Source organism: Girardinichthys multiradiatus, chromosome 5, assembly GCF_021462225.1.
Source record: "Girardinichthys multiradiatus isolate DD_20200921_A chromosome 5, DD_fGirMul_XY1, whole genome shotgun sequence".
NCBI classification, from domain to species: Eukaryota; Metazoa; Chordata; class Actinopteri; order Cyprinodontiformes; family Goodeidae; genus Girardinichthys; species Girardinichthys multiradiatus.
This window is the reverse complement of record NC_061798.1, coordinates 5,342,702-5,369,643: the sequence shown is the minus strand read 5'-3', so window position 1 is coordinate 5,369,643 and position 26,942 is coordinate 5,342,702. Positions and strand designations below refer to the sequence as shown.

The 26,942-nt window shown below is 42.2% G+C and overlaps 1 protein-coding gene across 1 annotated transcript; it reads left to right on the top strand.

The window, feature by feature from the left end:
• The first annotated feature begins 7,782 nt into the window (after nt 1-7,782).
• On the top strand, nt 7,783-19,290 carry LOC124868514 (aspartate aminotransferase, cytoplasmic-like). The gene is made up of 9 exons (XM_047365887.1): nt 7,783-8,013; nt 11,637-11,818; nt 12,092-12,215; nt 12,353-12,465; nt 14,459-14,563; nt 14,668-14,818; nt 14,932-15,097; nt 15,213-15,355; nt 18,296-19,290. Exons 1-9 carry the CDS (start codon nt 7,905-7,907, stop codon nt 18,433-18,435), a joined length of 1,233 nt encoding a protein of 410 aa, XP_047221843.1. The 5' UTR covers nt 7,783-7,904; the 3' UTR covers nt 18,436-19,290.
• Nucleotides 19,291-26,942: the final 7,652 nt, after the last annotated feature.

Here is a 26,942-nt window from a genome sequence, read left to right as displayed (position 1 = left end):
TATACAGACTTTATGAACAACATGTTGGAGCAAGGCTATGCAGAAAGCGTACCAATGGATAAACAGCCTTCAGAGGGAGGAAAAGTGTGGTATATTTCTCACCACGGAGTACGTCACCCCACCGAAGGAAAGCTCTGTGTTGTATTTGATTGTGCATGCATGTATAAAGGAACATTGCTTAATAGTCAACTTCTGCAAGGCCCAGATTTAACCAACTCACTCATTGGGCTCCTCCTCAGGTTCAGAGAAGAGTCTGTTGCTGTTATGGCTGACATCCACGCCATGTTTCATCAGGTGAGGGTTCCACACAAACATGTCAACTTTCTGCGATTCCTTTGGTGGCCAAATCGAGATGCACCGCATGAACCACAAAAATACAGGATGAGACTGCACTTATTTGGAGCTGTATCTTCACCGAGTTGCTCAAATTATCCTTTGAGAAGAACAGCGGGGGACAATGCATGTGAGTACTTAATTGAAGCCATCAATGCAGTTAAGTGTAACTTTTATGTGGATGATTGTCTTAAGTCTACAGCTACAGAAGAGGATGCAATACAACTGATACATGGACTAACTTCACTCTGTAAAAAGGGTGGCTTCCATCTTCAAAAATGGGTCACTAACAGTTGAGAAGTGTTGGCATGAGTGATATTAGAGCAGCAGACATTAAGGAAATGGATTTCGACAGGGACCAACTTCTTCTGGAAAGGGGACTTGGAATGGAGTGGTGTGTTGAAGGCGACACGTTTAGCTTCAGAACTGCACTGCAAGAATGCCCACAAACTAGGAGAGGCATCTTATCTGTGGTGAGCTCCCTTTATGATCCGCTTGGGTTTTTGTCCCCTTTTGTTATCCCAGCTAGGTTGTTGTTGCAGGAGCTGTGCAGGATGAACTTAAAGTGGGATGAGCCAATACCATCAATGCTCTCTAAACACTGGTCCAAGTGGCCCTCTGATCTCCAGCTCATGAGTGGATTCAAAGTCTAAATCTGCACTGCCATTGGAAGTAAAGCATCCTGTGATCCTATCCAAAGATTTGTATGTTTCCCAGCTGATATCATGTCATATCCAACAACAACGTTTTTGATAAAGCTTATAGTTAGTGTGTTCAAACTGTCTTTCAGTGTTTAACCCTTTCTCTCTCCTAGACATGGAAATTGACTGAGCTTTTACTGTAACTAATTATATGTGCTCTCTTTCAGACTCTAACCTTGAAAACTGGCTCAGAGTTTATCTGTTCTTTCTTTCTAGGTGAAACGACTAAAGGAGCTACATCCATTAACATTTACTTTTCCTTCCTATAGAAAGTACTCCTGGATCAGTGCTTCTTTGTTCTTTTTGTGTATCTCCTCTGTTCTCTCAAACCCCCAGTCGGTCGTGGCAGATGGCCGCTCACACTGAGCCTGGTTCTGGTTCTGTTGGAGGTTTCTTCCTGTTAAAAGGGAGTTTTTCCTCTCCACTGTCGCTACATGCATGCTCAGTATGAGGGATTGCAGCAAAGTCAACGCCAGTGACTGTCCACTGTCTCTACATGCTCATCCAGGAGGAGCGAATGCTGCAAGTCACTGACAGGATGCAATCTGCTGGGTTTCCTTGAGTCCCATGAGAAGATTTATTTGCAGAAGAGGTCCTGTGGCAAGAATAAGATCAGATAACAGCACAAATTTTGTTGGAGCGAAGAAGGAACTAAGACAAGCATTAGTTGCTTTAAATCAATCAAAGATGGAGAATACTTTTGCCCAGGAGGGAGTAAAATGGAGCTTCAACACACCAGCAGCCTCACATCTAGGTGGGGTTTGGGAGCACGTGATACGCTCAGTACGAAGTATACTTACCTCTGTTAATGGACAGCAAACTCTATGGGGAAGGCCTGCAGACTTTGTTTTGTGAGGTAGAGGCTATTCTAAATGACAGGCCAATCACTAAAGTTTCAGACGACCATAATGATTTGGAAGCGCTCACTCCCAACCACATTCTCTTGTTAAAAGGAAAACTTATTTTGCTACCTGGTTTGTTTGAGCCTTCTGATGTGTATATTAAGAGAAGATGGAGGCAAGTGCAGTATGTTGCTGAGCTCTCTTGGAAAAGGTGGACATCAGAATATCTATTGGTGATGCAAGTTAGACAAAAATGGGTGAGGCCGAAAAGGAGCTTTTCTCCAGGGGATATAGTTATTATTGCTGATGCCGCAGCTCCAAGAGGATCCTGGATGATGGGCAGAGTTCTGAGTGTTACATTTGATTCCAAAGGTGTGGTCCGTTCTGTGAGTGTTCAGACAAAGACCAGCATCTTGGAGAGACTTGTTACCAAGCTCTGTCTCCTCCTTGAGGCCGTCACCTAAAAGTACACCTCAGTGGACTCCTTTTTCTCTCTTTTATTTGTTTATTGCAGGTATCCAAGAAGAAAAAGACATGAAGATTTTGTAGTGTACATTAATTAGGGATATAGCTCTCTTATGCTTAAGCTAAATGCAATAGTGGGTTTATACGTTCATAATTAGGGGCTGGGTTGTTGGAGCGGGTTGTGGAACACTTAAACAACACAATATAACTCAAGTAAATCAAACTTCTGTGAAATCAAACTGTCCACTTATGAAGCAACACTGACTGAATCAATTGCACATGCTGCTGTACAAATGTAAAAGACAACAGGGGGAAATCTTTGGTGATTAGCAAGACACTCAATAAAGGAGTGGTTCTGCAGGTGGGGACCACAGACCACTTCTCAGTACCTATGCTTTCTGGCTGATGTTTTGGTCACTTTTGAATGTTGGTGGTGCTTTCACACTCGTGGTAGAATGAGACGGACTCTACAACCCACACAAGTGGCTCAGGTAGTGCAGCTCATCCAGGATGGCACATCAATGTGAGCTGTGGCAAGAAGGTTTGCTGTGTCTGTCAGCGTAGCGTCCAGAGCTTGGAGGAGCTACCAGGAGACAGGCCAGTACACCAGGAGACGTGGAGGAGGCCGTAGGAGGGCAACAACCCAGCAGCAGGACCGCTACCTCCACCTTTGTGCAAGGAGGAACAGGAGGAGCACTGCCAGAGCCCTGCAAAATGACCTCCAGCTGGGCACAAATGTGCATGTATCTGCACAAACGGTTATAAACCGACTCCATGAGGATGGTATGAGGGCCCGACGTCCACAAATGGGGGTTGTGCTCACAGCCCAACACCGTGCAGGATGCTTGGCTTTGCCAGAGAACACCAGGATTGGCAAATTCGACACTGGCGCCCTGTGTTCTTCACAGATGAAAGCAGGTTCACACTGAGCACATGTGACAGACGTGACAGAGTCTGGAGACACCGTGGAGAGCGATCTGCTGCCTGCAACATCCTTCAGCATGACTGGCTTGGCAGTGGGTCAGTAATGGTGTGGGGTGGCATTTCTTTGGAGGGCCGCATGGTCCTCCATGTGCTCGCCAGAGGTAGCCTGACTGCCATTAGGTACCGAGATGAGATCCTCAGACCCCTTGTGAGACCATATGCTGGTGCAGTTGGCCCTGGGTTCCTCCTAATGCAGGACAATGCTAGACCTCATGTGGCTGGAGTGTGTCAGCAGTTCCTGCAAGATGAAGACATTGAAGCTATGGACTGGACCGCCCGTTCTCCAGACCTGAATCTGATTGAGCACATCTGGGACATCATGTCTCGCTCCATCCACCAACGTCACGTTGCACCACAGACTGTCCAGGAGTTGGCGGATGCTTTAGTCCAGGTCTGGGAGGAGATCCCTCAGGAGACCATCCATCGTCTCATCAGGAGCATGCCCAGACGTTGTAGGGAGGTCATACAGACACATGGAGACCACACACAATACTGAGCCTCATTTTGACTTGTTTTAAGGACATTACATCAGAGTTGGATCAGCCTGTAGTGTTTTTCCACTTTAATTATGTGTGTGACTCCAAATCCAGGCCTCCATTGGTTAATAAATTTGATTTCCATTGATGAATTTTGTGTGATTTTGTTGTCAACACATTCAACTTTGTACAGAACAAAGTATTCAATGAGAATATTTCATTCATTCAGATCTAGGATGTTATTTGAGTGTTCCCTTTATTTATTTTTTTAGCAGTGTATACATATACAGGTCCTTCTCAAAATATTAGCATATTGTGATAAAGTTCATTATTTTCCATAATGTCATGATGAAAATTTAACATTCATATATTTTAGATTCATTGCACACTAACTGAAATATTTCAGGTCTTTTATTGTCTTAATACGGATTATTTTGGCATACAGCTCATGAAAACCCAAAATTCCTATCTCACAAAATTAGCATATCATTAAAAGGGTCTCTAAACGAGCTATGAACCTAATCATCTGAATCAACGAGTTAACTCTAAACACCTGCAAAAGATTCCTGAGGCCTTTAAAACTCCCAGCCTGGTTCATCACTCAAAACCCCAATCATGGGTAAGACTGCCGACCTGACTGCTGTCCAGAAGGCCACTATTGACACCCTCAAGCAAGAGGGTAAGACACAGAAAGAAATTTCTGAACGAATAGGCTGTTCCCAGAGTGCTGTATCAAGGCACCTCAGTGGGAAGTCTGTGGGAAGGAAAAAGTGTGGCAGAAAACGCTGCACAACGAGAAGAGGTGACCGGACCCTGAGGAAGATTGTGGAGAAGGGCCGATTCCAGACCTTGGGGGACCTGTGGAAGCAGTGGACTGAGTCTGGAGTAGAAACATCCAGAGCCACCGTGCACAGGCGTGTGCAGGAAATGGGCTACAGGTGCCGCATTCCCCAGACCTGGGCTACAGAGAAGCAGCACTGGACTGTTGCTCAGTGGTCCAAAGTACTTTTTTCGGATGAAAGCAAATTCTGCATGTCATTCAGAAATCAAGGTGCCAGAGTCTGGAGGAAGACTGGGGAGAAGGAAATGCCAAAATACCAGAAGTCCAGTGTCAAGTAGCCACAGTCAGTGATGGTCTGGGGTGCCGTGTCAGCTGCTGGTGTTGGTCCACTGTGTTTTATCAAGGGCAGGGTCAATGCAGCTAGCTATCAGGAGATTTTGGAGCACTTCATGCTTCCATCTGCTGAAAAGCTTTATGGAGATGAAGATTTCATTTTTCAGCACGACCTGGCACCTGCTCACAGTGCCAAAACCACTGGTAAATGGTTTACTGACCATGGTATCACTGTGCTCAATTGGCCTGCCAACTCTCCTGACCTGAACCCCATAGAGAATCTGTGGGATATTGTGAAGAGAACGTTGAGAGACTCAAGACCCAACACTCTGGATGAGCTAAAGGCCGCTATCGAAGCATCCTGGGCCTCCATAAGACCTCAGCAGTGCCACAGGCTGATTGCCTCCATGCCACGCCGCATTGAAGCAGTCATTTCTGCAAAAGGATTCCCGACCAAGTATTGAGTGCATAACTGTACATGATTATTTGAAGGTTGAAGTTTTTTGTATTAAAAACACTTTTCTTTTATTGGTCGGATGAAATATGCTAATTTTGTGAGATAGGAATTTTGGGTTTTCATGAGCTGTATGCCAAAATCATCCGTATTAAGACAATAAAAGACCTGAAATATTTCAGTTAGTGTGCAATGAATCTAAAAATATATGAATGTTAAATTTTCATCATGACATTATGGAAAATAATGAACTTTATCACAATATGCTAATATTTTGAGAAGGACCTGTATGTGGAAAGTAAACCAGGTGGAGCTAGGAGACAGATTAGTTTGGGCAGGTGAACCGAATAAACTTAAATGACAGACAGAACTAAACGTGGCTGCGGCAAAAACAGAGACTCTTGAACACAAACTAACAGAAACTAGAAAAAACATGAAGCAAAAGCATAACCAGATCCGAAAACCAAACTTGACAAAACATGAACAAGACGACAAAACTAAAGCATGACCAGGAAAATAAACAGAAACATGATTCAAAATCTAAGAAGAATAATAACAAAAGAACGAGTCAAAACCTTAACTGTGAAAAACATAAGAAGAAACCAGAAACCAAAACCAAACAAACCCAAATCATAACAGATATAGCAAAATCCCTTTAGAACATTACCCAAAATACTACAAATCATGACCACTTCTTGGTCAAACAGAATATTCATCTCAAAGGCTCATGAAAACTAGTTTTGGAATAGATAAAGTAAGCTTTTATTAGGCTTATTGCATGACCCTAACCTATTGGAAATGTGTGGGCTATGGTAATCATTGTAAATAGACAGAACATATAACTTTTCTAGTCATACTGACCACTCAAGATGGTTTTACACTATGGGTCACCCATCTGCACTCACACATTTATACACTAATACACAGACAGGTGAGCAAGGGCGTAACTCTGGGTCTAACATTGAGGCAGTTAAGTTCTCTGCCTAGTTATTTATTTATTGAATCATTTACCTTTGTAAAAGGAGTCAGGCAAATTTGGCATTTCTGTTTTAGAAATGTATTTAAATGATTTTACTGTTTTTACTTAACTTTCCTGTTTTCTTTGTATTTACTCTGCAGTTTTTCTGTTCCACATCAGTTCAGAAATTAATAAAAGGCTTACCTTACTTCATCGTTTTTCTAACACAGAACCAAATATTTAAAATTTTCGAGTACCTTCATATTCATGAATGGTGCATTGTGGTGTTTGGGGGGTCAGGAATGGATTATTTGTATTTCAATTAATTTCAATGATTCCACATATTAATAATTCCAGTTAAGAGCTCCATCGTGGAACAAATTAACTTATAAAGTAGAGGCACCACCAGGGGAGTTTTTAGGGTCTGAACCACTGGAGTCTTTAGCACAGACACAGACAGGTTTACATTGACTAGTTCAGATTTTGGGGGGGGGGTCATAACCCCGCTAACCCCTCCGCAAATTACGCCCTTGTAGGTGAGCAATTTCAAGCTGGGTGATTTGGCCAAGGGCATATAGACATTAGTGGAAGCTGAAACTGAACTCACAAATTTTGGGTTGCCTGACAGCTACTCCATCCCCTGAGGCAGTCACCCTACACCGACCTAAAAAAGTTGGATTTGTGCTTGATGAAACTTTGAGTGCAGCAAAAGGACTGTAAATACATCCAACTAAACTCCAGATCCCCTAGTTAATGAAAGATATAATGTGGGATAAAAGTCTACCACTGTATGTACTAGCTAACTACATGTAGTCACAACTGTTGGATAATAGCACTTATGTGTTTAGCTGTTTTTATCTCCCCGACAAAACCACTAATTGAGCTACTGCTGCCATTAACTTTGTGTACTTTTTCTTTATCATAGAAAGTACTCCTAGACCAGTGTACCTGTTCTTGTATTGCTGCTCTGTCCTCCCAACCCCCAGTCGGTCGTGGGTTCTTTAAGAGGTTTCTTTTTGCCCGGCTGGATTGAGGGATTGCAACAAAAAGGTCAAGGACTCGACGCAGTCTCCTGGTCTTTCTGGTCTCCCTTTGACAGATAACTGTTTACCAGTTAATATTATAATGTGCATTATATTATAACGGATCGAATAATGTATGAAATTCAATGTCAAACTGGAATTAAGACTGGACTGTGTTAAATTAGATTGTATATTTCTGTATATGAACTGGATCAGTTTGTCCTATAAATTGTTTTGAGATAACATCTGTTGTGAAATAGATCAAGTAAACAGACTTGTACTAAACTGAATTGAACTGAATTAAACAGATCTGTTCGTGAAACAAATAAACTCAAACATTACTTAAAGTATTGCGTTACTTCGCTGTCATTGGCTGATTCAGGGAGCTACGCCAGTACGCGCCTTCCTATTGGTAGGTGGATTGACGCCTATTATCCTCATGTCCTGACACAGAGAGGTGAAGGTGAACCCCCCGGTCTGTGTCTCATTGCTGGAAGCACCCTTTCTCCGTTTCTTTTCTCGTCTCACACCGGGATCATTCGTTTGGCCCGAGCCATGTCCCTGTTCCGTGATGTCCCCCAGGCTCCGCCTGTAGCTGTCTTTAAACTAACTGCTGACTTTAGAGAGGACAGCCACCCACAGAAGGTGAATCTGGGAGTTGGAGGTAAGAGTGGACAACTGTTAGCTAACGCTAAAGCTAACATAACTTGTCATTGCAGTGCTGCAGTGAGTGGCCGTGCCGACATGTCAGAGAGCGTTGATCATTTCACCATGCTAGCATACACAAGCATCTCTTCTCTTCGCCTTGACCTTCGTCGGTGCAGTCTGTTCCTTCGCTACAAGCTAGCTACTGCTGAATGGTGGACCGTTAAATATCCATATTGTTTTTGTTTAATACTGGGGGAACGTTCTCTTTAGAGAAGCTTAGCCTCGTTTCGTGACTCGTTCACTACTCAACAAACCACTAGTGAGTCAGTGAGCGGCTCCTGAGTTGAACAGACTACAGAAATATTTCTCTGTTTGTGTAATGAAGCAAATCATCATCCAGTTCATGAAAACACTCACCTCTTTGACATGTTTCAGTGCTAAACATCAGTTGCTAGTTGAATGAATCTTTCACTAGATTAAACACACAGAACAGTTTAGCATTTCACACCAGAAACAAAATTTAACAGGTTACATCTGTCCAGATTTATGCGCCCAGACAACATTAACGTGTTCTACTACTCATTTAGAATATTGTTTATGGCCTGCAGATTTGTTAAGCTTATGCATATCTATAGTATGTGTATGCTCTAGCATTAAATAACTGCTAATGTTTCTCCTCATTGGCCTGTTTGAGTCTCTCACATCTTGATATGCTACATAAGCTTAAAGCATGGCCACGATCTGTTTTTATACATAAAAGTTACAATAATGTGATCTGTAAGATTTTTTGTTTTGTTTGGATTTTGAAACATAGCCGGAAGTAAAAATATACTGTAAGCAGTTGTTTTTAAGTGCGTATTGTGCATAATGATATACCTTTCTGTGTTTCCACTCTTCGAGGATGAAAAAAAAAGCAATAACAAGCAAATATTTGCTAGTTAATTAATTTTTCCGTCTGCTTGACTGGTTGGCTGGTGGACATTCCTCTACTACCTTCCCAACTGTAGTTTTATCCTTCGTCGTGATGGATGGAGCTCTTTTATTTTGAATGACATGGGTATAAATGGCTTATATGACCGTAAATGTGTTCAAACAGGCCAAATTAGTCTTTTTGGTCAGCAATGGAAAAGTGCAGCACTCTTCATTAAACAATGTGCAGCGACAAGTGAGGGAAGGACAGGGCCTACAGTATGCATTTTACAACTAGAGGAAACTGTTATCACTCAGTTGCACTTGCTTTGGAATCTCAGTAAAAAGACTTTAAAACAGAGGACTAGTAAGACGGAAATGGGCCTGTCACAATAACAAAATTAGCTGGATAAATTGTCCCAGAAATTATTGTGATAAACAATAAAATTGTTGTTTGGTGACCATTTTTAACTAATATAACGATAATGGAATAATAATGCAAGTAGCTGCACCCTCTCAAGATCAATAAACTTTAATTCATAAATACATTTAACACTGGAACTGGAAGACATTTTATATATCCAAAATAAATAAGCAACCAAAATAAAAAAATAAATATAATGGATTAGGAACTCTCTGTAAACAAAATTGCTCTTCAAAAATGATTAATCACTGTGAAAACTACATTAGATGACTATGTTTTAGGGTGCAGATGCATGTTTGTTGTATTGCCGTCAGGGCTCAAATTAACCAAATGTTTTCCGTTTTTGACCTGTTTTTTTAAACGGTGTCAGAAGAATCTGAAGGCCATCTGTCATTTTGACAGATTGCAATTCACTCCCCTGACCACCAGGGTGTGAGTTAACATAGTAATTAGCTGTTTTCTCACTTGACCTCGTTGGCTTCACTCAGAAAAATGTCATGGCAGCCGATTGCCCGACGTTTCTTCAAAAACCCCAATAATGGTGATGATAAAAGAGGGACTGATGCATTGGAAGATGAAGAGCGAACAAGTAATCAGCGTTTCTCTGGCTTGCTGCTCCTCATGAGTTCTCATGCTACACTATGAGGTACGTAACGAGACTACGGGCCTGGCAAGTACCTGACACAAGGATCCACTCCTTCCTACGCTAAACAAGAAGGGGAGGGCCGAGTCGAGACTGATGCCCCAGAGTGAAACCTTTAGTCATCCAGTCTCTTTAATAGAAAAAGAGCGAGACGCAAGGTAACAAACAAGAATGGAAACCGAAATTAATTTATCATGCGATAAATATCATTCAATTGATTTATTGCTGATTGCGACAGGCCTAGACGGAAATTATTTAGTGGTTTAGAAACTGTTTAAAACCTTGACACCGGTAGCTGGGACATGCCTGCTTTTACCTCATAGCTTGTTACTTGTTCTATGATGACATAAATCTGGCATACTCTAGCATTAGGCTGAGCTTTGTATGTTAAATGTTGCTGTGGTTGAGTTCAAAAAGGTATATAAGTGCGGATCATTTATTGCTTCTGTGATCCAACTGGTTCACCTGTTCAACTGATGAACTTTTGCACGTTGTTGTCAAAACATGATTGTGTTCGTTAGACCAGTTTGGTCAATGATTAAAGATGACTTGTTAAATTCTATTGGACAGACCTAGCACACACTGGATGAAGTTTTTTATTGAATATTTTCCAAAGTGTTTCTATGAACAAGCACCTTGTATGTATTTTAGTGATTATGCTTTTGACATTGTGTCACCTGATTCACATTCCTTTTATTCTTATATAATGACACCTTGTAATGATGCCCCTTAAGTCTTAATTAGTTACTAGTTGAGTTTAACCATCGATGTTCTCACGCCCTGAGTTGAGCTATCTTTCCCGGTCACCCGCCTCTTCAGAACCACCAACTGGCAGCTGACCTTTCAGGTCTATCTGCCCTCTGCTCCAGATATTTGATTCCTCTCCATGCAGGCCTCTGTGGAGCCTGAAGCAGCCGACGTGCCGACAGAGTTTAAGAGTGCCTCGCAGATGTTTTTCACATGTTCTCATGCTATCACAAATTTCAATGTATTTTATTTGCATTTTATATAACAAACAGTAGGTATTGCATGGTTTTGAAGTGTCAGGGTGCTTTTTAATGTGTTTACAAATAAAAATCTGAAAGGTGTGACATACCTTTTGTATTCAACCACCCTGAGGTAATACTTTGCAGAACCACGTTTTGGTGGTTTGTCTCTATCAGGTTTACATGTGTAGAGGCTGTAATATTTGCCCATTCTTCTCTGCAAAATAGCTCAAGCTCAGCCAGATTGGATGGGGAGTACCTATAAACATCACTTTCTAAGCCTTGCTGCAGATTGAATTAGGGTCTGTACTTTGACTTGGCCATTCTAACTTCTAAGGGTGTATGTTTAAAATTGTTGCTCTGTGTGGAGATAAACTAACCCAATTCTCGAGTATTTTTCAGCCTAGGTTTCTGTCCATGACTGGCCTGTATGTTCTCCATCCATCTTCCCATCAACTTTGACCAGCTTCCCCAGTTTCCTGATGAACAGCATCCCCATAGCTTGATGCTGCCACCATGGGGATGGTGTGTTCAGAGAGCTGTGCTGTGTTAGATTTCCTCCACACAGAGCATTTTGCATTTAACACATATGTAGGAGATGGTGGTCCCCTACATAGGTTGTGGCAAACAGGTAAAAAACAGTGCTTTAAGTGTTACAATGCTTGTGTTCTCTCCAGCTTACCGTACCGATGACTGCCAGCCCTGGGTGTTGCCTGTGGTGAAGAAGGTGGAGCGACTGCTTGTGGAGGATGACAGCCTGAACCATGAGTACCTGCCCATCCTTGGCCTCCCCGAGTTCCGCTCTGCTGGCTCCAAGGTTGCCCTGGGAGATGACAACCCTGCCATCAATGAGAACAGGGTGAGATCCACAGACCTGCTTACCAGCACTGCAGGATGTAGGGTATTCTGGGGTTTTTGTGCACATCTAAGTGCAGTTTGATATGTTTGTGGTAAAAGATGAGCATAAAAACTCTTATTATATTTGATGCATAATAATCTGACCTGTTAATGCTTTTTAACTTGCTTTAGATGAGAAGCTTGGTTAAAAGGTGTTTAGTTACTGCCATTAGACATGACCAGATCCTTCACACAGAACAGAAACTAAACTGTAATTGTGTCTGTCCACTCCCAGGTTGGAGGAGTCCAGGCTCTGGGTGGGACAGGAGCGTTGAGGATCGGGGCAGATTTCTTGCGGCGGTGGTACAACGGCGTCAACAACACAGCAACACCTGTTTATGTGTCAGCACCCACCTGGGGTCAGTGTGCACCCTGCATGCTGTGCTGCATTTTTTTCTTTTGTCTATTTTTAACTCTAAAGGAAATTTTTTTTAAAGGAAGGAGTTGGTATCAATGTGCGTTTAAACTTTTACTCCATGTTCCTTTCCGAATCCAGAGAACCACAATGGAGTGTTCACTGATGCTGGTTTCAAAGACATCCGCCCATACCACTATTGGGATGCTGCTAAAAGGGGCCTGGATTTGACTGGACTACTGGATGACTTGGAGGTAAGGAGGGACTGAGGTTTGACTGTCATCATAAGGGCAACATTCTTATTCTCAGAATTGAGGTTCTATGAAGTTAATATCAGTAATAGATTCTTAACGGGCATCGAAGGTGCATCAAAATATACCCCCCGATACTTTCTAGGAAACGATCCACAGTGTCTATACTTCTCAAATCTGTTTCATTAAAGAGTGTTTACGCTTCTAAGGAGAATATCTACAGCGGAGGTCTAATAATCAGAATCAGCTTTATTATCTGCATAATACGTCCAATGTGTGTTCACCTTTTGCTGTAGACAGATGTCCTTATCCCAAATGGATCCTCAGAGCGGTGGAAGGCTAACGGCAAGTTGACAGGCCCTGGTTTATTGCTGAATTTCTTAAGTTAAAACAAGCTGAGGCATCAAAAATGGTACATTCCTGTTTTTTCCTAGTGGTGTAGTTTAGAAAGAATCCCAGTGGACTGACGGCCAGCTGATCAGAAGGATCAATGTGGCAGCCCAAACACTGTTAATTTGGTAATAACACTATTACATATAACGTATAAAATAAAAAGGGTCGGTAATGAATTGTATTAGTCTCTAATCTAGAGTTGGATCCCATGGATAGTAACAATTTCAGTTTGAGTTGCTTTAAGTTGTTAATATCAGGTATAATTGGGGCTTCATCAGATTAGCTGTTTGCCTTCCTGCTCTGAGGATTTTTAAAATGTTTCTACAAAAGCCTGTGAAACATATATCTATATCTTTTTTTCTATGGTTAAAAAAGCAGGACATCCCAGATTTATTGATTTTAAGCCAGTAGTTATCTGAACATCTGGATCCAGGGTAGGGTTTTAGAGCAATGTTTTGTCCCTTCAGGTTTTCACATGTTAGTTCCACCAGCCCTCTCGCTAATACTTAAGGAACAATGAATGTTAACAATGTCATGGTACATTTCTTTCAGTCCTAAAAGTATGAAACAGGATGTTGCAAACTGAAATGACTGTAATCACATGGATGTAAGGAGTTAAATACAAAGTGTTTAAGATTAGTCCTATGATCTAGTAACTGAGCTTCCTTCTCACATGCTGTGCTGCTGTTGTCACGTTATTGACCGTCCCAAACAGCTTTTCAATATAAGTCTTTAAAGAGCAATGAATGCAGATCATCATTCTGCAGCAAACACACAACCAAAATTCCCTCTTTAAAGATCTTTTTTTCATGCAGATCATACAGCGTATGCTTACATAGCATGCTGCTGGGTTTTTAGAAACCAAGGGGGCATGGCTTACAACTCGCAACATTTACCTGAGCAATATGCATAAGAAATGTGTGAAATTAACCCTCTATCAGACTGAGCTCTGTGTTATGTTCCTCATACAGACTGCCCCAAACACACTCGGTGTTTAAAATCCAAGACAATTTGTGGTGTCCCATCCTCAGTATATTTATATCTGCCTATCAACATTTGTCTCAGATCAGATGGACACTGAAGGATCATCCGGTGGCGCTACTGTTTCTGCAGCTGCTCTGAAACATATCACTACGTCACACTTGTTCCGCAATCTCATATTAACCTGTATGGTTCCGAGTGGTTACCGTTCTGTTACTGCACCCTCATGGATCAGGGGCATCATGCTGATGGATTGACTTCAACCCTCCATTCTGTGCGGGACCTTTCAGTTGATTGCGAGGCGTAAATAACATGTGGAGATCCTAGATGGAAAGGAAGCTCTGAAAAAAAAAACCTTCAGTATCATAATGTGTTGCTGTCACATTATTAAATCATAAAATGAGCTTCTACCCATTGTATAAGTAATTGGAAGATTTTTTTTTTTTTTGCCAAACTGTGTCATTGTGTATTGAAACCCTAGTGCAGCTTGATCTTTGGACAGCAACATTGAAACTTCAGCAATGGGGTTGTTTGTTCTAGCTGCAACTACTCACAGGAAATAAGTAGAAAGGAACAGAGATTTGAGTGTTTCAACTGAAAACAAATTAATTTGTTTCAACAGAAAGCTCCAGAACACTCCATCTTCATCCTTCACGCCTGTGCACACAACCCTACTGGCACTGACCCCACCCAGGAGGAGTGGAAGACCATTTCAGAGATCATGAAGGTCAGATATGATGGTTCTGATGCGTATTTTTTATGAAAACTGTTGTGTATGTATATTGAAGTCACAGTTTCACCTTTCTGTTCCTCCTTTTTCTTGTTTTCCAGAGGAGGAAGTTGTTTCCATTCTTTGATTCAGCTTACCAGGGATTTGCATCTGGCAACCTGGAAAAGGATGCCTGGGCAATCCGTTTCTTTGTTTCGGAGGGCTTTGAGCTCTTTGTTGCTCAATCCTTCTCCAAAAACTTTGGCCTGTACAGTGAGTAGACATGATTCACTCACTCTGTCACTAACATCATTTATTCAGCTTTGTATGACAGGTCCAAGGTTTAGAAAATTAATTGTCTTGTTCTCTTCTGTGGTCTTTCTTAGATGAGAGGGTTGGGAACCTAACGGTGGTTTCCAAGGACACCGAGAACCTGACCCGTGTTCTGTCCCAGATGGAGAAGATTGTGAGGACAACCTGGTCCAACCCGCCATCTCAGGGAGCACGAATCGTCAGCAAGACTCTCAACACTCCTGAGCTGTTTGCAGAATGGTTCGTTCATCATGGGTTTACTGTTGATGCCAATGTGTCTGAACACATTTAGCTGTTCTCTATATGATGAATAACCACCCGTCCTCCTATGTCTTGCCTTCTCCCTCCACCGCAGGAAGGATAATGTGAAGACCATGGCAGACCGGGTCCTGCTGATGAGGGATCAACTGAAGAACAAGCTGCTAGCTCTGGGCACTCCAGGAACGTGGGACCACATCACTCAGCAGATTGGGATGTTCAGCTTCACTGGCCTGAACCGTGAGTAGAACCAAATGCACACACCCAATTTAGCTATTTCTTGTTTTGTCCCATATGTATGTGTCCAAATAGAAAGAAATATTATGAAACATCAATTCCTGTGACGTGTTTGACCAACGTATTACGTTCAGGATGCGCTCCTTGTGCCTGTTGGGTGAAAGGATGGGAAATCTGCAGTGTCCTATAAAATAAGGCTAATATGTACTACAGGGTGGGCCATTTATATGGATACACCTTAATAAAATGGGAATGGTTGGTCATATTAACTTCCTGTTTGCGGCACATTAGTATATGTGAGGGGGGAAACTTTTCAAGATGGGTGGTGGGCATGGTGGCCATTTTGACGTCGGTCATTTTGAATCCAACTTTTGTTTTTTTCAATAGGAAGAAGGTCATGTGACACATCAAACCTATTGGGAATTTCACAAGGAAAACAATGGTGTGCTTGGTTTTAACATAACTTTATTCTTTCATGAGTTACTTACAAGTTTCTGACCACTTATAAACTGTGTTCATTGTGCTGCCCATTGTGTTGGATTGTCAATGCAACCCTCTTCTCCACCCTTCACACACTGATAGCAACACTGCAGGAGAAATGTTAGCACAGGCTTCCAGTATCCGTAGTCTCAGGTGCTGCACATCTCGTGTCTTCAAAGCATAGACAATTGCCTTCAAATGACCCCAAAGATAAAAGTCTAATGGGGTCAGATCAGGAGACCTCGGGGGGCCTTTCAACTGGCCCACAACAACCAATCCACTTTCCAGGAAACTGTTCATCTAGGAATGCTCTGACCTGACACCCATAATGTGGTGGTGCACCATCTTGCTGGAAAAACTCAGGGATCGTGCCAGCTTCAGTGCATAAAGAGGGAAACACATCATCATGTAGCAATTTCGCATATCCAGTGGCCTTGAGGTTTTCATTGATGAAGAATGGCCCCACTATCTTTGTTAACCTCGGCGACATGTCAATGGCTGTAAACAAAGAGAAACTTGTAAATACCTCATGAAAGAATAAAGTTATGTTAAAACCAAGCACACCATTGTTTTTCTTGTGAAATTCCCAATAGGTTTGATGTGTCACATGACCCTCTTCCTATTGAAAAAACAAAAGTTGGATTCAAAAAAATGGCCGACTTCAAAATGGCCACCATGGCCACCACCCATCATGAAATGTTTCCCCCCTCACATATACTAATGTGCCACAAACAGGAAGTTAATATGACCAACCATTCGCATTTTATTAAGGTGTATCCATATAAATGGCCCAACCTGTACATTGCCATGGCAGTACTGTCTCTTCTTTTTGACAGAACAGCATTTTGTTCTTACCTGTGATGTTTTTGCCACCTATCAGTGGACCATACTTCTAGGTCTAAAGATGAGGTCCACAATGTGTTTGCTATGATGAGCATGCAACACCTGTGCATTGCATTAACATGTTAGCAAAAAATGAGATCCAAAAAAGGCAACAGCAGAGACCAGCCCACCACAGCAGCATTAAGGTCGTTACTACTCACCCGTCTCACTGATGGGCAGCTCTAAAATACCTTCGTTGTCCGATGAGCTAACCCCTCCCTCCTACTTCCCCATGTCTAAAGGGGTTGCTCAATCCAGCTCTCCATCTAACGGGTCCGGACTTCCCTAAACCTGAAAGATCTTACTAAGCAGGTTTACTGAAAGTTCTGTTTAAGCTAGTGTCGGGAAACGACTCGCCTAACCTCTGACAACCTTCATACAAAAGTCTCGCCCTTCTTCAACTGGTGGTCCTGTTTCTCAGCCTTGGAGATGCCAATAATAGCCACGCTGGTCTGTAGTCACATCCTCCCGTCGCTGTCAGCATGCAGCTGGCTCTCATCACTCCTAGTCATCCTCCAGTTCTTTCCCTAATCTACTCAGTATTACACATTCCATTCTTCAGCTTTCATCATTTACTTTAAAACACAGTTACAAAACCATCACTTCATTCTTTTTATTCATGCTTCACAAATGATTCATGTTATATTTCTCTCATATATAGCTGATTGAGAATGTCACACCTTAATGTTTTTCCTCTAATTCTCAGTTCTTAACCACATTTCAATCATACATCTTTAACTTGTTAATCAAAGATTGCTAATTTTATTCAATACATGTAAAATAATAAAAAATCATCATACATCATTGGATACTTGTTGTTTCTACTTCTGCAAAAGATAAGACAGATAATATGTGGCAGATAATACGTGGCTCCACACAGGCCTCTCCAGTCTCTCAGCTCCAGAATATGACAACATGCTTGTTTCACTCCTTTCTGCTTCAACTGTGTGTTTTAATAATTATTGCATGGATTACACATAAGGATATTTATTGTAACTTTTATGGAGTTAACTGTGAGCAGTTACTAAATGTTGCATGGATTACATGGAAAAATCTCACCTTATTTTGACAATACTTTTTCTTTATTATTTATTATTCACTGCTCCTGCTTCAGTGTACTTTGGTCAATCGCAAATTTGAATCGCTGGAACAAAAATGTATTTTTCAAGTCATTTTTTCCTCAGTAAAACTGAGGAAAAAATGACTTGTTTCTGCTATTTAAATTTCCGAGAATAGTTTACTTTAATTGATACACATTAATCCTGTTTGGCCTGTAACATGGTCCAGTTTTAGGCCAATCTATGACTGACACCCATGGGTTTGGCTCTTACTCTGCTGGACAGGGTCGTGTGAGGTCAGATGAAGCTAGGTTGACATTGGGTCATGTTTGCCATCAAACAGCAGAAAATGTACAACAGAACAGCTGTTATGAAAAAAGATGAAGACTTCACTGAACTGAAGCAACTTGCCAGCTGTCACTGCTAAACGGTTCACTCTTTTCAGTGTTGTTGACCTCAGATATTCTGGCTGGTGACGGATGAGATCCTTCTTTTAAACCTGCTGTGTGTTTGTGTGCTACAGCCAAACAGGTGGAGTACTTGATCAAAGAGAAGCATGTGTACCTGATGGCCAGCGGTCGCATCAATATGTGCGGTCTCACGTCCAAGAACATCGACTACGTCTCTCAGTCCATCCACGAGGCTGTCACCAAAGTCCAGTAAAAGCCACTCCTGTCCACACTCCTACTCCTTACTGTATCCACAGGAAGTAATGTCATGTCTGTGCTCCAAACCTGCTAATCTTCTCCTCTGATTGGTTCAAAATTGTAACAGTTACATCAAAAAGAGGACAGATGTGTTTTCTTTCTCACATTAAGGTTATAAATCTCAACGGTCTTTAATCATACTGTAATCAAAATACAGTTTGTAGTCTGCCATGCTTTAGTGCAACCTAAAATAGTTTATCTTAAAGTGTAATCAATCTTAAACCAAACAATAGAATATAATTGTGATGCTTCCTCTATATAAAGCTAGTAGTGAAATAAAACCAGAGTTAACATTAGGCTATGACAAATCACGAACAAAATTATATTTTCCTATTTGAAACCATTAGAATTTACAAATATTTTAGCATGTATCACTTTGCCTATTTTTGCAGCACATTCTGGAGTGTTTGTGTTGTAATTTTATTGATGAGGAAATGTGAGATGCACAAAACAAGTTCTCTCTTTTTTCTATTTTTATTTTGAGAAGGGCAATTAGGAGTTCTGTGGTCCTTCTCTGTCATGACTGGATGGAAAAGGAATATTGGTGCCTGGTCTAGGTTTCACCTTTTTAGCTTCGTTGTAGTTTACTTATTAGGTTCTTTAAGCCACTCTGTGTGCCATCAGTGAAGAAATATCACCTGCCTCCTCACTTTTACTTAATCTTTACCCTGCAGTGCCCTTAACTGTTTTACACAAAGGATTTGTGAAGTAATGGAATAGATTTGCCACTGGCACTCTCCCATATTGTGCTTGTGTTTGTAATGGCATGTTGCAATATGTTCATCCATAAATAAATTATTATTCACACATACCAGGTCATTTCTGTTGTGTTGGGTTTTTTCATGGTGTCATTACAGTTTTATACAGTACTAATTCACAACAAAGGTTATCTAAAAGCACATTACAAGACAAGTCATAATGCCAACTGCTAAAAGTCATCCTTCTAAGGAAGCCCACCTTTCAGCAGTGTTTCTTCTTGAGCAAGCATGAGGCAACAGTGGAGAGGAAAATGTAATTTTTACAAGAATAAAGCTGTGCAGACATGATGTTAATGTCCTGTTCCAAAACATCCCAGAGCTGCTTCTTTGGGTTGAGATCTGGTGACTATGGATGTTTATGGAACAGTGAACTCTTTGTCATGTTCAAGAAACCAGTTTAAGTTGATTTGAACTTCATGACATGATGCATTATCCTGCAGGAAGGTGCCATCAGTGTCCTTTTCTCTCCTCTACAATCGTTTCATCTCCAGGTGACAAATTTACAAACACACACATGTCCATACTCGGACACACAATCCAAGTGGCTGAAGGTCATACAAATACAGGCTCCTATTTAATTGATGTGGCCTGTCTACTTTGATCCCCAGATGCAATCTTGGTCTAATCAATTCACTCACTGGTACATGTAGGCAACCAGACCTTCCATGTGGTATGCCTGAAAAACAAAGACAGGAGACAGAAAAAAAGAGTACACCTGAGATCATGTTATAAGTCTAATTACTTGATGAAGAATAAGGAGCAGCGGTGGCCCAGGGATGGCCTCATATGCAGGTAATTGCTGTTAAAGATGTAGCTGAAAGAACGGTTCTGGTTCAGGAAGAACTTCAAAATTATAGGTTTGGTTTTTGAGAAAACTGACTCAATACAATCTACTGGGTTTCCTCAGATTGAAAACCTTTTTAACCAATTAATAATACACTAGGGTCAAATTGTAAATTGTTAATCTTGTTGGATTGAGATTAGTTTTTTGTAAAGTGCCTTGAGATGATGTTTTGTGAACTGGCAGTATATAAATAAACAAAATTCAATTCTAATGCAATCTATGTATGGGCTGTTTCTCTTCTAAGGTAGTGGGGTTCTACACACTTCTGCCCATGTTATGCAGCCATTAATAAAGAAATTGATCAAAATGTTGTCCAAGTGCAACTTCCTCCAACAATCAAGGGACACCTGGTGTCCATCCCTCTGGCATAGACAGCGAGAGGGATGGACACCATGAATCACTGCTGACCAGCATAACACACAGAACAATAACCGTGCCAATTCTAGTCGACAAACAAATTTGATCCACTTGCTTAAAATACTGTTGTGTTGTTTTATTCACCAAAAATGTCTTCCTGGAGAGACAATCTTGTTGTCGGGTCCAACAAATCTTGTGCAGATAGACGTTCAACCATAGCTACAGTGGAACGGTTTGGATCAAAGCACATACCCGTTATTGGAAAGGTCAAATTCCAGACCCAATTCAACTGAGAATCTTCAGCAAGACTTAAAAATTGATGATCAGATGTTCTCCATCTTATCCAACTAGCCTTAGCTGTTTTGTGAAGAATGGACATACATTTCATTTTCTAGATGTGCAAAACTGGTCAAAACATCACCTAAAAGACCTGAAGCTGCAACAAAAGTTGGTTCAACAAGCATTATTTACACAGAGGTTCTGAATCCAAATTATTTTATTTGGAAAACAATTCTATAAAACATGTATCATTTTCCTGTGCACTACTTTGCATTGATAGATAACATAATCTCAATCAATAAAATCCAAAAAAACAACCTTTGAAAGCAGAAGCCATAATTGTCTGGTTTTGACTTGCTGATTCTTGCTGATTGGCTGAGGCTGGTGCTTTAATGCAGCAAAGTGACTCAGCAGCTTTGACTGTGAACTGCTTGGAGAAAGGATTGTTTCTCCCTTACTTCCTCTAACATTAGCCAATGAGCAGAACTTTTCATGTCCTTCAGCTGGTTGTGGATCAGTGTTTGTGAGTTAGCGCCAAAATTAATCATCCAAACAGCAGCCACCATTATTTATTGAGTTTGAAACTGATTGTCATAAAAAATAAAAAAATAAACATATTAGAAAACAATTTCACATGGAAGGCCAGTAAAACAGTTAAAAGGTCCACTAAATCAATTTGGAATCTAAACTCTGTCATTGACCTTTGCTTTTTATCAACAAATAAACAGTTTCTATCCACGTAAAACATGAAACCTCAGATAATCAAAACCATAACTTTTTTATTGTGCCCCTCACTGAGCCCCTACATCTCTCCCCTCCATCCCGTCCGTGCTGGCACTGAGCTCACTGTGACAACGCCTTATCCACACAGCACCTAGAAACCAGAAATCCATTGGAATGCAAGGATTTTCAGAAAGCTGTGCACGGACCTGACTTCTGGCCTCGGCTCAAGAGAAACCATTCAAGTAGGTGTGAACAAGAACTCAAAGCTGTTCCCATCTGCTCACAGGATGAGCGTAACTGACTATAAGCTTTCGATCAGAATCTAGTAGTTTACAGAAGTGAATTAGTGTGATTAAACTACAGGGGGTTCCAAAAGTATTCATATCACGTGAAAGTGTTTTTCATCTGATAACAGGTTATCTACTAGGATTGTGCTGCATTTTGCTCCATCCATGTTCCTATGGACTACATGGCGGCACGGTTGGTAGCACTTATGTCTTGCAGCAAGAAGGTCCCAAGTTCAAATTCTTGCCTGGGGTCTTTGCATGGACTTTGTTCTCCACATGTGACTGGCGACATGTCCAGGCTGTACCTCACCCCTTGCCTAATGACTGCTGAAGATGCCCCCCCTGCCCGAAGGGATAAGTTGGTATAGACAATAGATAGATTCATCTTCCTATCTTGTTTTCTGTTTCTTCTATGCGGCTTGTGGCAAACTGCAAACAGGATATCTTATGGTGTCCTTTCAACAATTTTAAGTTTGTAGTTGTTGCATAAAAAATAAGGAAAGGTTCATGAGGTATAAATACTTTTAAAAGGCTTGCTGTCAGCTTTGGGCAATAGAAAAAAAAGCTTGCAGCTGAAGGACCAAAGAAACAGAAACGACTTTTGTTAACAACATGCAGAGAAAAAAGGCTGATCAAATGCAAAGTTCATTTCAGCCATTACAGCTGATGAGGTATTTGGAACCTCAACATGCTGATACATAGAATTTAGAAAACACAAGGCTGAATCTTTGCTGTGTTTATTAGATTAAAACCCCATTGTGGCTTAATAAACTATATTTTATATAACATGCAGTTTCTAGATATAGATCCAATAAGAAAAGAAGAGATTCTGAGAGAGTAATCCATCATGTCTTCCAGAAATTCAGTTTCAGTTCACCTCCAGTAATGAATGCACAGAAATAATGGATTACATTCATAATTAAAAGGGCTCTGATAAGAAAGGCTCAGCTCCAGTGGTTAGGTTTAAAGTGATTCAGTGCATAGAAAATGTGGGTTGAATAAATCCATTTTAAGGAAAGGTAATGCAAGCCTAATATCTTTTTTTTCTCTGAGCTCATGTCTTATATCAAACTAATAAAAGAAGTGTATATTTAATTATAATAAGATAAAAAACTTGTTTTACCAATCTGCTAAATGAAGAGACACAAACACAGAAATGGTGTGGATGAAAAAGGATTAAAAAATAATATTGATAAGATTTATACCAGTCATGTTAGCCAAGATAACCTTGAACTCTTTTTTAACTAATTCAAATTTGAATCAATTGCAAAACATTTTTGGCCACCTGGGGGGGGGGAACTGATGTTGGATGAGATGGCCAGGCTTACACTCTCCAATCTAAACTTATTCATCCATGTCCTTCAGGACATGTTTTGAGCACTGGTGCCACTCTTTCATAAGGGTCCATCCTCAAACTATTCATAATTGCTACATTGTTGCAGAATTAAGAGTTCCTTTCACTGGAACTAAAGGGTCAAGTTAAACCACTGAAATAAGTTCATGCCACAGGATCTGATGCTCTGCATGCACTTGGTGATGTAAAGCTTGGATGCAGCTGCAGCTGCTTGGCCATGGGAACCTATTCAATGAAGCTCTCTCTGCACTGCTCCTGAACTCATCTGAAGGCCACACAAAGTTTGGACGTCTGGAGACAGAACGTGACATGCAGTTTTATGTGACCTACTATACTTTGCTGTTGTTCCCAATTGCCTTCACTTTGTTATAAGACAACTAGTAGTTAACTGAAATATTTAGTAGCGAGACAATTTCATGATTGGTCTTAATGCTCAGGTGGCATCCTATCACAGTACTACATTGGAATTCACTGAGCTCTTAAGGGGGAGAAGAAGTATGTCTGCCTAGGTCAGACCTGTGGCCATGGAAGGGATTAGGACCCCTGGGTTTAATGATTTTGATGGGAGAGTGAATACTTTTGGCATTATAGTGTATGATCACTCTCAAGATATTTCAGCTGAAACAACTGACACACTGCTGTCCACTGACAATGATGAGTGTATGGAAAGGTATATTGTTTTCTGGATGTTTTATTTCAATCCTGTTTGTGTCTAGTAACCCACATGGAAAATATCTTACTCCCAACAGATAAATTCGTATTATGCTCACCAGCCTCTTGTGAAATACCACAGAGTTTATGTGGGTTTATTACTGCAATCTCGTTTAGTTACAGGACCTCATGTTAAAATATGATGCTCACTTGAGCTGCTTTAATGTTTCATTGGGTAGCTGTTGTAACTGTGAAAAACAGAGAACCACTGGCCTTTGAAGACAGTCAGTTCTGTGTTTAAGGGATCTGCAGCCAACAACTGGCTGATCCTCAAATCAGAGACAACTTCTGGTTGGAGGAACATATGATGGATGTAAGGATAGATGGATGGATGGATAGATGGAAACATTTAAACAATGGAACAAAAAATAAACTCTGAAAATACCAATATTTTCCCCACTCTTGAATGTTTTTTCCATACTATTCCATATAAACTGAAATGTTCTGACGGATAGAAAAAGAAAATATGTTCACAGACTACAATTAAGTGGTATTAGTATGTAAAGACAATTAAGCAAAGTCTGACCGCAAAAACATCGAAACAAAGTGACCAGCTGTTTTGTTGGGTGTCTCCTGAAGCAGTGTGTACAAAACAGCAACATCTTTGGAGTCTTTGGTGTGTTTCCTCTGTACCAACATTTCTTTTAGCTCCACCTAGTAGTGATAACAGATAGGAAGTGCATGAAAACTCAGTTCTTTACAGATTTTCTTTTTTTACATTCAGTCAGTCCTTCATAAATTTGTAAAATGGACATTCAATGTTTTTCTCAGCAAATATATTTCTTCTATTTATATTGACATTAAATTCACACCAGATGTCAAATGATAACCCAAATATCCCCACACACAATAAAATCAAAGCAAATTTGTCAAAAAATTAAGTTATGTGTAAAAAAAATTAATAACTGAGGGAAAAGCATTGAAATAAATGGAATACGTCATACAAAAGCCTTTTCTAGTAATCACAACGTTAAGATATCTGTTGAATAGAGGAACGTGTAATCGGGATTGCGCAGTCTTGCAAGCAAACATTCATCTTGAGGGTTCTTAGAGTCCATCCTATTCACTCTGATCTCTATAGATTTCCTGTTGAATAAAAGTCAGGTACTGAGCCACTCTAGCAGGTTCCGTTTCTTTTTCTGAAACCAATTAAAGGTTTTCTTGGCTGTGTACTCGTACTCGTCGTCTTCCGCTTATCCGGGTCGCGGGGGCAGCAGACTCAGCAGAGACGCCCAGACGTCCCTCTCCCCAGACACCTCCTCCAGCTCCTCCGGGTGGAGCCCAAGGCGTTCCCAGGCCAGCCGAGAGACATAGTCCCTCCAGCGTGTCCTGGGCCGTCCCCTGGGCCTCCTCCCGGTGGGACGTGCCTGGAACACCTCCCGAGGAAGGCGTCCAGGAGGCATCCGGTATAGATGCCCGAGCCACCTCAAATGGCTCCTCTCGATGTGGAGTTTGGTCCACATTGCCGGCACTAAGTCGGACCTGTTTCCGGTGCATGTTGGACTCCGGCAGGGCTGCCCTTTGTCACCGGTCCTGTTCATAACTTTTATGGACAGGATTTCTAGACGCAGCCAAGGGCCGGAGGGGGTCTGGTTTGGGGACCAGTGGATTTTGTCTCTTCTTTTTGCAGATGACGTGGTCCTGCTGGCCCCCTCTAGCCAAGACCTACAGCATGCACTGGGGCGGTTCGCAGCCGAGTGTGAAGCGGCTGGGATGAAGATCAGCTCCTCCAAGTCCGAGGCCATGGTACTCGACCGGAAAAGGGTGGCTTGTCCTCTTCAGGTTGGAGGGGAGTTCCTGCTTCACGTGGAGGAGTTAAAGTATCTCGGGGTCTTGTTCACGAGTGAGGGAAAAATGGAGCGGGAGATCGACAGACGGATCGGTGCGGCTGCCGCAGTAATGGGGGCACTGTGCCGGTCCGTTTTGGTGAAGAGAGAGCTGAGCCAAAAAGCAAAGCTCTCAATTTATCGGTCGGTCTACGTTCCTACCCTCACCTATGGCCATGAACTTTGGGTCATGACCGAAAGAACGAGATCCCAGATACAAGCGGCTGAAATGAGCTTCCTCCATAGGGTGGCCGGGCACTCCCTTAGAGATAGGGTGAGGAGCTCCTCACGGATATTTTCGGCCCTCATGAGGATGAAAAAAGCAAGGCATGTGACGTCGCCCGGTACGGCGGAGCCGGGGTCACACCCTGGAGCCAGGCCTGGGGTCGGGACTCGCCGGAGAGCGCCTGGTGGCCGGGTTGCTCCTCGCGGGACCCGGCTGGGCCAAGCCTGAACGAGAGACGCGAGGCCATCCTCCAGTGGGCCCACCACCTGCAGGGGGAACCGTGAGGGACCGGTGCAAAGAGGATTGGGTGGCGGACGAAGGTGGAGACCTCAGCGGCCCGATTCCCGGATGCTTAGGCTGGCTCTAGGGACGTGGAATGTCACCTCGCTGGGGGGGAAGGAACCTGAGCTTGTGCGGGAGGTCGAGAGATATCGACTAGAAATAGTCGGGCTCGCCTCCACACACAGCGTGGGCTCTGGAACCCATCTCTTTGAGAGGGGTTGGACTCTGTTCTACTCTGGAGTGGCCCATGGGGAGAGGCGGCGGGCTGGTGTGGGTTTGCTTGTTGCCCCCCAGCTCAGCTGTCTCGTGTTGGGGTTTACCCCAGTGGATGAGAGGGTCGTATCCCTGCGCCTTCGGGTTGAGGATAGGTCTCTGACTGTTGTCTCGGCCTATGGGCCGAGCGGTAGTGCGGAGTACCCGGCCTTCTTGGTGTCCCTGTCGGGGTTGCTGGATAGTGCCCCTCCCGGGGACTCCATTATTCTGCTGGGGGACTTCAACACCCACATGGGAAACGACGGTGACACCTGGAGAGGCGTGATCGGGAGGAGTGGCCTCCCCGATTTAAATCCGAGTGGTGTATGGTTATTGGACTTCTGTGCTATTCACGGATTGTCCATAATGAACACCATGTTCAAACATAAGGGTGTCCATCAGTGCACTTGGCACCAGGACACCCTAGGCAGGAGGTCGATGATCGACATTGTTGTCGTATCATCAGACCTTCGGCCGCATGTTTTGGACACTCGGGTGAAGAGAGGGGCTGAGCTGTCCACTGATCACCACCTGGTGGTGGGTTGGATCCGCTGGAGGAGGAGA